Source organism: Argopecten irradians, unplaced genomic scaffold, assembly GCF_041381155.1.
Source record: "Argopecten irradians isolate NY unplaced genomic scaffold, Ai_NY scaffold_0140, whole genome shotgun sequence".
In the NCBI taxonomy this organism is placed as follows: Eukaryota; Metazoa; Mollusca; class Bivalvia; order Pectinida; family Pectinidae; genus Argopecten; species Argopecten irradians.
In genome coordinates, this window is record NW_027187607.1 from 35,780 (window position 1) to 48,848 (window position 13,069).

General features: G+C 33.3%; 1 protein-coding gene across 2 annotated transcripts; it reads left to right on the plus strand.

Moving 5' to 3' along the window:
• The first annotated feature begins 1,442 nt into the window (after nt 1-1,442).
• LOC138311868 (uncharacterized) lies at nt 1,443-11,854 on the plus strand. Of its 2 annotated transcripts, none has more exons than XM_069253023.1 (7): nt 1,443-4,587; nt 6,597-6,767; nt 7,326-7,459; nt 8,424-8,495; nt 9,026-9,088; nt 9,568-9,615; nt 10,056-11,854. In XM_069253023.1, the coding sequence occupies exons 2-7, from the start codon at nt 6,599-6,601 to the stop codon at nt 11,085-11,087; spliced, it is 1,518 nt and encodes a 505-aa protein (XP_069109124.1). In that variant the 5' UTR covers nt 1,443-4,587; nt 6,597-6,598; the 3' UTR covers nt 11,088-11,854. The 2 variants fall into 2 exon arrangements, with proteins under 2 accessions (XP_069109124.1, XP_069109125.1); XM_069253024.1 differs by having other exon boundaries at nt 1,444-4,587; nt 10,191-11,854.
• The last annotated feature ends 1,215 nt before the right edge of the window (nt 11,855-13,069 follow it).

Consider the following 13,069-nt stretch of genomic DNA (forward strand, 5'->3'; position numbering starts at 1 on the left):
CTTTTTTTTTGTACTTGTCAACTTTCCATTTGCGAGAAGCCGCCCCACATGTACTATGCATGCATTTGCGAATGACCATTCTTACATTATGTTTTCACTTTTTCGGAGTGAAATATAATGTTTTATTTTGAAAATATATATGGTAGTTTTCACGGAGTAAAAATAACTTTTGATGTGTTCACTCAATATTGACCAACAAGGACACAGTATTTACAGTGAAAATATCGTTTTGGCGGGAATACTTTTTTCTGACTGTATCAACCCAAAATATATTATAACGTGCATCTTTTCAGTTTTTTTTTTCTCTCTTCATTTTTCTTGTTGGAGCATATAAGCTAATGTTAATTCTCTTTGATATTTGTGCCGTATGTGTGGAACAAAGTTAAATTAGTAAGCGGAAAAATCGCGTTTGATTGAAATACATATACGTGACACTGTCTATAACAAACGGTATGAGGCCTAGTTTCACGAGCATTCCTTAAATTTAAAGAAACCTTAACTTGAAATTCTCCATAGGAAAGATTAGAGATGTTAAGGAGCTTCTTAACTTGTGTAATGCTTTTCGGAATTTTTAGTGTTTATAAATGTTCGTGAAATTGGACCCATAAACATTCTTTAACTAAGGAATTCCTTAACTTAAAATTGTACATAGGGACATTACAGACTTCAAGGGAAGCTCCTTAACTTTTTTTTCTTAACTTCTGTAGTGCTTTCTCATCGGAAATCTTAGTTGGTCTAGTTTAGAACGAGAAAAGAGACGTAAAATGTAATAGAATGACCCTTCCTTCTGAATAACTGGATGACAAAAATGGAAAAAATGATACATCAATATTACAGTATCAGGGAATTGATGTTTTGTCGGTAACACTTTACACATTCCAGCAGTAAAATTAATTATGACCGTGGTAGTGTTAAAGATAATTTAATTATCACTCGGAGTATAAAAAACACGAAAAGCGTATTAATTATAATCTGATTTTCAAAATGCATGTGTTATGTAAAGTAAGATCGGCAACTATTATTGATTTCTTTAGTTTGTTGAAATGATGTACATTTGTACAGTAACACTACAATTTCTACATGCATCTTAGTGTCACTTGTAAGAGTGAAATCACAAAAATAAGCACAAATATATATAGAGATAGCGTGTTCTGATTTCAGACTTGAAGTTTAATTACTCCATTACGATACAAACACGTACAATGTAACAGTTTTTGAAATTGAATATTGTTACATATGTACTGTACATGCCACGATTCCGTAATAAGTAAGTAATAGTATTTGACTGGAATAATTTTTCAAAGATTACACAAATTTACTTGAAAATAGTTCTAAGAACCATTTTTTGTTGCCCAATAAGTCAACTTATTTGACATGCATGCGACATTATATATATATATATATTTCTAAATAATGTTATATATACATTTGTATATACTTTGGTATTAACAGAGATATCTTATTTCCTTTCGCTTTCGCAACTTCTTTTTAAATGGAGGTGTCAATAAAAACCCAAAACATAGATGCACGGCTTTCCATTATTCAAATCACAATAGGCCTACAATCCATTTTAACGGATGCCCGTTCAAATGAAAGTAAGACAATAGCAAATACCCGATTTAGTCCGCAAAATAACAAATTGCCCGCCTGCTACAGTTACAGGTGAGTTCGATGAATGAGGTTTAATTGCGTACAGGTAAATAACTTGCGTACAGGTAAATAACAACCGCGTCCAGGTACTAACCATCAAAGCAAATTTAAGGCATGGCTGATTATAGCTATATCGATGTATCTACAGGTATATATTTTATTGTATGTTTGAAGAAATGTGTGACACGTACTCTTCTAATAAAATATATTATTATATCGATTGGACCAAGTGAATAAAGTTCATTTTAACAGAAGTGACCAAATTTAAACAATTCCTTATGTCACTATTTCTCAAAAATTCATATGGTTTATGGTGCAATTTTGCGAATCAATTAATTTATAAACCAATATTTAATCAGTCTAAATTTCCTGTAATATTCAAGTGAGTATCGTCCCAACTCACAGTAAATTCATAGAATTGATTATTTTAACAATGAATATGAACCTTTTCAATGTCATTTGCTTTTGACGAGCCCCATGCTTCACAACCATAGTTAAAGATACTTTCTACATATACATGTATTTATCAAAAAGATGAAGCATGGTTTCAATATTTAATTTTATTAGATTTTCTAAAGAGTCCAAACATGGCTTTAGCCTTTGCGGCCTTGATCACAGAGATATGAGAATTAGTTACAGATTATATAATCATGGACCCACCAGAGTGCCCCAAGACCATTTTTAGACGTTTTAGAGCTCTAGATAAAAAAAACCCCAAAAAAACGATAAAAAACATACTATAGGCCCTACATGATATCAGAAACATATATACATATATATATATGTTTCTGATGATATGTAGTAAAAAAACGAACAACCATGTTTTTGACTATCGATGTATGTACGAACGTCAAACATCATATATACGTCCCTTTATACCCATCTTTCTTGCTTTAATGTATTGAAATAAATTTTCAGTTTACGGCCACAAACTTTGCATTTCACAAAATATCAAAGAAAACAACATGCAATACAGGAAAATGTCATTATCTGATTTGTTGCTGTACTCTTCAACAAAATTTCCTATACTTTTTGTGCGAATGTTACCTTCACAATTAGGCCTACATTAAAATGCATATGCAGTCATTTCACCTAGTTTTGACATTCGAGCTAGGCCTTATCACTTGGACGCTTCAATACACGATATGGACCATAAAGCATCTTATTAACACAGATGGTTTGGAACTCTCTTTTTTCATTTTAGAAAAGACCGGGAGCTGCAGACGGAATGTAGTCCTACTTTGTACATGTGTAGTCATAATGTTTACTCGGGGTCTAAACATCACTGAAAAAAAATCAAACGATATAAGTGAAAGGCATTATGTGTGGAAGGTGACAGTTTACATGTATTGTAGTTGAAAGCTCCAACTTAACCGGAAGCGATTCAATACACAATTTGACAATACAACAAATGATTTTAAAACGCACGTTGGTTTAGGCTATCTCATGGCTGAGTATTGAAAGGTCTGATATACTGATACGATACGTTTGACAACACACTGAGACAATCGACGATACGTATTGTCCATACATTGGATTTTTTGTAATTCAATAGAAAATACTAATGTGAAAAATTCAAGACAATTTTTTTTATAATTGTTTTATTTTTCATTTTTTTTTGCATATATTAAGATGGCACAGATAAGCCTATATAATACACATACATGCAAAATAAACACACATACTCAGCCTCAGTAATCAAACAGTTATAAAAATCTTTAGACCCTTTTTTATTCTTAAAGAAAATATGGAATTCAAGTGGTATAGCGGGTAGAAAGAGTGTCTCCAAATGCAATTGTACATCAATTTTTCGAAGTAAATTTTTTGCTGTAGACACAAGACCTTGAAACTAGAAAATTAGTTAAAAAAGTATTTGAAAACTCATTGAAAGTGAAAAAGGTTAAGCTGCCAGGATTCTTAATAATGTCATTGAGGGTAATTACTCCAGCATTGAACTTGTTTTGATAAAATATACATTTATTTCCGACTTTAATAACTGCATTATACCGAAATGTTGTTTTCAATATAGATTCTTGTTTATATCTAGTTTGGATAGATATTGGGGAATTATTTAACTTAAAAACACTTTGGAGAACATCTTTCCAAAACCTGTTTTGGCAGTTGGATAGGCAAAGTTTAATATATTTATTTCCCCATTTTATCCATATTTATACAATAATGAATAGTGATTTCTACTTTCCTGTAGAATACAAAGTTCTCCTTATCCAACCTAGTTTAAGAGAGTCTATGAAGGTTTTCACATCGATCATTTTCAGTCCCCCTTCCTTATAGTTCTGAATATTAACATCTTTTTTAATTTTATGAGATTTACTATCCCATAGAAATTCAAATAGGAGAGAGTTTAAATTTGAATGAAGCTTGTCTGATGGGTTTGGTACGGTGATAAATAAGTAATTAAGCTGAGAAATAAGTAAAGATTAAATTATGTTGATTCTTCCTATTGGAGTTAGTCTGCGTCTTTTCCACATGTTAAGTATTAAATTGACTTTAATTTTCCATTTTTTTTATCAAAATTCATTTTGGTAATCTTACTTAAATTGACCGAAAACTTAATTCCTTAAAAGCTGAATTAATTTCTACCCCATAAAAGGTTATATTCTAGAAAAAACTTTTCTTTTCTGTACTTTTTGCTTCCTATCCATACTACCTATGTTTTGCTGGTCTTTACATTTAGTCCTGATATCTTAGCAAAATTGTTTAGTTAATTTATTAACTCCCTTAATGATCTCTCGGATCCGTCTAGTAATAGGTCGGTATCATCAGCGTATTGTAAGTTCAAGATGTATACATTATCAATTTGGATACCTTTTATTTCGATATTTGGCCAAATTCTAGCAGCTAATATTTCGACGCAAAGTATAAAAATGTATGGAGCAATCGGATCCCCCTGAGGACAACCGCACTGGATAGAGACGGGTAAAAAGATTTCCACCTTGATTTACTAGAGACAATATGTTATCATGTAATGTTTTGACCCATTTTCTAATACCAACCCCGAAATGGAAATGATTTAACACATTATCAATAAATTACCACGAAACAGAATTGAAAGCTTTTTCAAAGTCTATCAAGAGTATCATACCTGGAATGATTAAATCTTCTGCATAACACATAACCTCATAAAGGGTTCGTGTATTTTCTCCAATATAGCGTCCTGATAAGAAAACTGTTTGATCTTCATTTATTAATATTGATCTAGTACTTAAGGAATTATATGAGAGATAACACCAGATGCAATTTTGTAAACAGTATTTAAAAGAGTAATAGGTCTTCAGTTTTTAGTTCACCTGGCCCGAAGGGCCGGTGAGCTTATGTCATGGCGCGGCATCCGTCGGCGTCCGTCGTCCGTCTGTCTGTCAACATTTCCTTTAAATCGCTACTTGTCATAGAGTTCTGCATGGATTGTGACCAAATTTTTGCCACAAACATCCATGGGGGAAGGGGAACAGAACTTGTATAAATTTTGGCTCTCACCCCCCGGGGGCCAATAGGGGAATTAGAGTTAAATATTCGAATTCCTTCAGAAAAGAAACAATGAACCTGTATTTAGAACATTACTTAGTATTACAAACCAGGTGAGCGATACAGGCCCTCTGGGCCTCTTGTTTAAAAAGTGGTGTGGTTTATTTAATGAAGACAATTTTGTGGCATGCTGGAATTTATGACTCCCAAGTTTGTTCAAATGAATGACCTTGACCTTCATTCAAGGTCACAGGGGTCAAATAGGCTTAAATCTTTACACGACTTCTCTTTGATAACCAAGAGGCCTAGAAGACAATTTTGTGGCATGCTGGAATTTATGACTCCCAAGTTTGTTCAAATGAATGACCTTGACCTTCATTCAAGGTCACAGGGGTCAAATAGGCTTAAATCTTTACACGACTTCTCTTTGATAACCAAGAGGCCTAGAGACCTGATATGTGGCATGCTGGGATGAAGGACTATTAAGTTTGTTCAAATGAATGACCTTGACCTTCATTCAAGGTCACAGGGGTCAAATAGGCTTAAATCTTTAAACTTTTTCTTGATAACCAGGAGGCCTAGAGACCTGATATTGGGCCTGTGACATGTTGGGATGAGGCACTACAAAGTTTGACTATAGAAATACATTCAATTTGTAAATTTACAAAGAAACAGAAATTATCACTGGTCTATCAGCATTTAGTCTCATTCTGGTAACGGGCAAGTGGACAAGCCTTAGTGAAGACCAAGAAAATCATGCAGAAGTTAATATCTTTTTAGCCCACCATCATCAGATGGTGAGCTATTCAAATCGCCTTTCTTCCATTGTCCGTCCTCTGTGTGTTAATGATTCTTGTTATCGCTATTTCTCAGAAAGTGCTGAACGGATTTTTCTCAAATTTCATATGTAGGGGCCTTAAGGGCCCTTGCATTTTGAAACAAATCGCTCAACAAGATGGCCGGCAGGCAGCCATCTTGGATTTTGATAGTTACAAGTTTGTGATCTCTATTTCTCAGAAAGTATTGAAGGGTACATTCTCAAATTTCATATGTAATTTCCCCTTGGGCCCTAGATGTGCATACTGACCTTTGGGATCGATCAGTCAACAAGATGGTTGACAGGTTGCTATCTTGAATTTTGATAGTTTAAGATTGCTACCACTATTTTTTCTCAGAAAGTACTGCATCACCGACGATTGGTCCAGATCAATTCTGCTACATTTCTTCAATTCTTCGCCCCAAAAGACTCACAAGACCCCATATTCCCCCTATCTAATCCTGCTAAATTGTATACAGACCCAAGAGATAGTAATTTTATACATCTATTCTTCACATGTTAAGAATACTGTAAATAGACTTGTTTAAACATATTCAAATTTGAGCAAAAAAAAACATTGTTAAAATGTACACTATTGTTATTATTTTACTAAAAATCTCACAAATTCTCATTTCAAATTTTACAGGCATGGAAAACCGTACACCCATGTATGCATTGGTTCTTTTTGACCTTGATGGTTGTACAGCAGTGGTAGATAGCAAGAAGCTTAGGAGCAAAGGCAGGATTACCAAAGGAAAACAGATAGAATTTCATCTCGGAAAGGATGTCTATAAAGTAGAGGTTTTGGAGTTTTCTGGTAGGTAAATCTTGTTGGATAACTGTGATAACCAGGAAATAATGTTACAAACTTTTGAGAAGATATAACTCGACTGTTAATAGTAAATTGAGAAATTTTCTAATTTCTTATTGTTTATTTTAATTTGCCTCAAACTCAAAACTTTTGATATTAAATGTGTCCCATACATTTTGCAGTCATTAATGTTGTTACATCATCGTTACATGTATATTTACATGTAACAAGCATGTCTTGTCCTGTTTTATGTTTGAAGCACGTTTATAATTGTCCGTGGTAAAGAAATTCATTGTTTTAACTTCAGGATGTAGCTTTATTAATGGGCTTTGTAGACTGTTAGATCAATGAAGTTAATGTCGTGGTACCAGCTCTTTGTTTCCCTTTTATATCTGTATATTCAGTCAGATTAAACTAGGATTAGTTATTTTCTATTCTTTTACTGAATTATTGTAAAGTAACAATGTCATATTGTATACACATTTTCCCTCTCATTGTAGTCATTAAATGTTTCAAAATGTGAGATTGTTTCATACTGTATATAAAACATTTTTCTTGTTATAGATTCTAAGGTCAAGCTGAACAAGTTTGAAGACGAGTGGTCAAACTCCAACCGTTCCAAAGCACTGGATGAGGCAAAGGAGAAGGGGGAGTTTGGGGGATATTTGTCAGTCTGGCCTTCTGACGATGATGAAGAGGTAAGTGTCCACAATTTAAGTTTATGTACAGTTCAGTACAGAATTGACTCTGTCACAATTTTGTATACATTATTAAGAATTTCAATTAATAGTGCATTAATTTTACTTAAAACAATCATAACTACCATTCTTAATATCTAGTATAAGAATTTTACTTTGTAATAGGCACACTTTTTTTCTAAAGACACCAGCTACTGTATTAAATGTACATTGTACTTACAACTTACCGGTAGTATTTACTTTAATTCCAATACAGATTATTAAGAAATGCATACACGTTTTTGAAAAAAAAAGGTATCGTGAAAAGTCAATGTCAGTCATAAAGCAATTCAAAAGTGAAGAGTAAATCATTACCTTTTGGAAATTTAGTAATAATTACTTATACACCTGTATGAGTCCTAATGCGTGGTGGGTCACATGACATAGTGTTTCAAATGTGTCATTTGCAAAGAAAGGATTTAAAAATAAATAACAAGCTTAGTATTCAATAGGAAAAAAACATGTACTATACTGGATAAAAACACATTACATATCACGATGTACATTTTCCATTCACTTACTTTAATATAATGGAGTTTTGAGATCCCAAAAAGACATAGATAAAGTTAAATTTACCGTTAATTAGTCGCACCATCTGGTGATTATAACATGAATGCTCGGCATTTGTTTCAAGACATCATAATCACCAGATGGTAATTTGTAAATTGCTTTTAACCCACATCAATTTGGTATCTCGAAATCCCAGCATTAAAATATCTTTGATGATTCATTGTAAGAAAAGATGACATGATTAGATCTAAACAGTGTGCAGCTTCAAAGTTTACCCTGAAAAACTTCTTCCGACCCAAACTTTGAAATAAGAGAAAAAGTGATAATATAAGTATTTTTTAATCAGCCGAAAGCTGGATGTCAGCTTACAGTATATACATATTTGGATTGAATGTTAACTTTCCTACTTAATTAGGATGTGACTGTGATTGCTGCACCAGACCAGACAGAGGGAAATATAGCTGTACTTGGCACTGATGAATCAGAGGTATGTGCTACAAACTAATGAATTATTGACATTTTAAGCACTGATTTTGAGAAACCAAAGAAATGTTGAGTAAATTACAATTAACTATCAATGTTGAGTAAATTACAATTAACCTTCGATAAGTCCTACATTCAGGTAATAGCAACGTCATGCATATTTTGAAGTTAATTTTATCATAATTTTTTTCAATCACTGGATTGTGGTGCATAATTAAATGGATTGATGCAAACATCGAGATTTGTGAAAATTATAATGTAAAACATTGCCCAATAGCAATTTTGTCATTATACATTATAATAGTATAATTATGATGACTGTTCATTGTAACCTGTGCGTGTAGGATCATAAAACATAACATGTAAAATAATTCTATTTGTTGGCGTTTGATGTTTCTAGTTGTTTTTGAATAACTCTCACTTTTTGGAAGTTACCTAAGTTAAGTATCTTGGGTTTAAAAGCAAAGGTTAATGAATTAAAGCATGTATCTAACTTCCAAAAATGTTGTTTTAACAAGATCTTTCTTAATTCAGGTTGATGCAGTAGATGACAATACAGCAAATCTAGTCCTAGAAGATCTTGACACAGTAGCAGAGGTAGGATATGTTTATCACACTTTGTTAAATTAATTTATCACAGCATAACAAGGTTTGACACTTTTCTGTAATGAATGAGGCTACTGATATTTATTATGTGATGTGCCCATTATCATTACTCATATTCTTGTAAGGAAACTGTATACATCACACATTGATGGCTAGAAAGGTCTACTTTTGTTTTCAGTTGAATCGTATATAATTTCAACAGCAGTTAAGTTCCTAGGTGTAACTATCGATTATTATGTGTTAAATTTGTACATGTATGCAAAATATCCCATAGCACCGGCTTTATAGATGCATGTACATGTAGAGGTAATTAGGTTTTTAGGAAGTGGTTCATGAGCACTAATGTCTAACAGACACATTTCTAGTTATGCGTTATTGGGCTAGATTTTACTGAAACATTTTTGAGTTTCACTATGGTTCATTAAAGAAGGTAAAAAGCTTGGATACTTATTTTTCATTTGTTATTGCAGGTTGCAGAAGCTTCACACAAGGCTGTACAAAACAGTGGCACAAAAGAGGTAGGTAGTAAAACAGCTGTTCAGTAACTGTTTTTCTTTGACATACAAACAATATTGTGTAATAGAAACCCTTCCTACTCTGATGTCTTCCCAGATCTGAGGACGCTCCATACTTTAATTTAAACAATTTAGGCTTGTATATACGGCCTTAGTTCATTCTCCATGTGTAAACATTTTATGTACTGGTCCTGTTTCTAATTTTCAGTGTGGGTTATGTTTGGTTTCTTATTATACATAGCATGTTTTAGGGATAGATTTAGAAACAAAATGACTCTTTCCATATGAAATTGGATATCACTCTATCTCATAATTTGCTGATAAAATTTCTCTGTTATCATTATGTTCCCATGGGTCTCTGGTTAAGATAAACTGAACAGAAAAATAATGGGCACTTTAAAAAAAAAACAAAAAAACTACAAGCTTGTATTTTTGGATTGCAGGGTCTAAATAATAGGAAAATAACTGTTCTATATGAGGGATCAGCAGAACCAAACCCCAATAATTGTGAACCAAAACGTACACCATTTTTCTTGGAAGGACTTTCAAATGACGAAATTGATTTAATATTCTTACAGACCAGAGACTTTTCCAAGGGGTTGAAATCCTGTGGCTCACAGACAGACAGTGTTGTTATTATTGGACCTGATGATGATGTTCGACATCTCGTAAAAGGACCGGAGACATCAACAACTGCAGTTCAGTGTTCCGTAAACTATTCAGCAGATGACGGTCGACTTGAAGCAATCGAGAGGAAGTTGAACACCATCATTTCCTTCCTCACTGAAATGAACGACGAGAGTGTACAGCCAACTCACAGACTCGTACGGAATCTTGTCCCTACAGTTTTGGATTTTGAGGTGGACACAATGTTTCAGAACTTATCGGATCCAATACTAACTGCAACCCCTGTAACACATCTTGCTCCACAAGTACTTCCATCAGCAACAGAATCACCATCCTCATCGTCATCACCACTATCGCCCCCATCACTACCACAATCAGCAACACCTGTGGCGCCACCACCAAACACTCCTTCAACAACTCCAGAGACACCTACTGGACCACCCATCAGAGTACTGCCACCAACACGGCTGGATTCTTCAGAGGGGAGGCTGTATGAAATTTCTTGTGCACGCGACATGAAAGACATTGCAGAAGGTATGGAAATCCGCGTACATAGCTCCGTTGTGACCAGTGCCCGTGTGTCTTCCTGCTCGGTTGGGAATTTTGGATGGACTTTAACCCAAGCCCTCTTTGATGACCAGGAGTTAATTGGCAGGAACTACAAAGGCAGGAAGGGCAAGAAGGCACTCTCCCCAAGACGTATGAAAGCCATCGAACAGTGTGTTCAGGGATGCTATGGACCAAACGAGGGAAACTTTAAGGAAATTGTGAAAGCTATTAACACTGGTATTCGCTATATGCAATTTAAGTCCACAAGGCTACCTCTGCAATCTAAGGAGAATCTTTAGGGAAATGACATTTTGGTGATAGAAATAAGAACAAATTAGTGAAAAAGCCTGATACAAATGTAAATAAAATCACTTCAATATATGCTTCGTGCATTTACATTGCTATTATAACCGCCTGTAGTTTGTTTGTAAATCTATATAAATCTAATATTTATTTTGATATGGTTGACATAACTTGACATTAAATAATGAGAATGTGAAGCTGAAATTTCAATTTAATTATAAAACGATCAGTCAGAAAAACTCAGTCTTAAGTACAGTGTACTATTGTCCAGAAATGAGAAGTTACTGCAAAACGGATCTCATCAGTGTTCAGAAAAAAAAATTTAATGTATTTTATTTGATACTTGGTTACCTACAGTAAACGTAACCTCTACAATAAACTGTATAATTTTTTTCATAAATTTGTAATTTGATTGGTATTGTGTAAGTTGTCAACTCTATTTTTTTTCATAATATGAATTAATTTATTTTGTTGTTATATACTCTATCATATATGCAAATGTGTGTTTGGTCTTTATTCAATGTCACATTCAGGAGAGTGATAATGACTTATATATTTGAGTGTATGTACATATATATACTTGTGTGAAAAAACAAACTATTATTATGCTACATATTGAGCCAATGATCAATGTAACTATATAACTGGCTACTGAAGCAACAAATTTCATACTTGAGAATCAAGTAGAGTTGTCTTTGTATGTGTATTTAATAATTGGTTTTTGAACTGTTGGAAAATATAATGCAATAAAGAAAGATTAAAATATGTCCATCTGTGTTTCTGTGAATTGATCCCGATTCAATTTTTCCACCAAAATGTCTAACCCAGGACACAATATATCGCACATAACTTCTTTATTTATTAGATGAAATTATAGTCTAATTAACAAGTGCAAAATTGCAGTAAATATCAGTCCTGGGTGAGATAGATGTTTTAGCGGAAAAACACAAAATACGACAGTTGAACCTTGTTAACTCCTAAATTTAATTGCTCAACAAAACTCAATATTGAGAACAAAAATTGATTATATAACCATAAAGTAATAATGAAAACTATATACATATACATGTACATTTGTTATGTACACTTTACACAATTTCTTTGAATGGAGCTTTGTCATTTTCTGTCATACAAATTTTAGAGTTAACAAAGTTTATCTGTCATTTGGTTCTGAACAAAGTTCATTTGTTTATCACTTGCAATGAAGGCTGCCTTACGGAGAAACAATATTTTATGAAGTAAGATATTCTAACCTCATAGAGACCAGCTATTATAAAACCTCTGCAAAGAAGTTTGGGGGCAGCGGATGTACCAATTTATTGTCGGTCTTTCATATGTCCACAAATCTACTGGATAAATTTTGATGCATCTTTGCTAGCAGCTAAAAGATAAGATCCAGCTTCTTGCCTACTTGCTAGTTTCGAGGACACTGTACAGAGTATTAAGGAAGGCTGGTTGCCATTGTAACCAGGTCACTATGCACAGGTTTTTTAAATTGCATAGTCTATAGATTGATAATGTTCAAACTTGCACAGTGATTAGCTTTTAAAACACTAACGTGACACTACCCAAGTTGGTACACTTTCAATATATATGAAGCAGAATTTTCAATTTACATTCTAAACTGACAATAACTGTCCTGAACAAAATTTGAGGTGCTTAACAGTAACTTTGACAATTTTCTATGTGTCATATTCTTTCCTGTTGCTTATTATCTCTATTTAAAATTGAAAATAATGAAATTGTGAAAAAATTCTAAACCCTAAAAACACCATATATTTTAAAACACGGAAAACAATTGCTGAATGGGACATTTTTTACAGATATGTGGCTTTAATCAACTAAAAATTGTTTGAACTTTCCTTAAATGAATTCAAACATTTTTATCATGTCCAGACATTTATTAATAAAATCAAATTTGAGAGGTGTACCATTTTGGGTACTCAAACCTGCTGAAACACAGGGCTGGACTGGACAT

Excerpts from the sequence above, each read along its gene's own strand:
- LOC138311868 (XM_069253023.1), top strand. The coding sequence starts at position 6,599 with ATGGAAAACCGTACACCCATGTATGCATTGGTTCTTTTTGACCTTGAT. Across the intron at positions 6,768-7,325 it reads AGAGGTTTTGGAGTTTTCTG|ATTCTAAGGTCAAGCTGAAC; the intron begins GTAGGTAAATCT and ends TTCTTGTTATAG. Across the intron at positions 9,616-10,055 it reads AAAACAGTGGCACAAAAGAG|GGTCTAAATAATAGGAAAAT; the intron begins GTAGGTAGTAAA and ends TTTGGATTGCAG.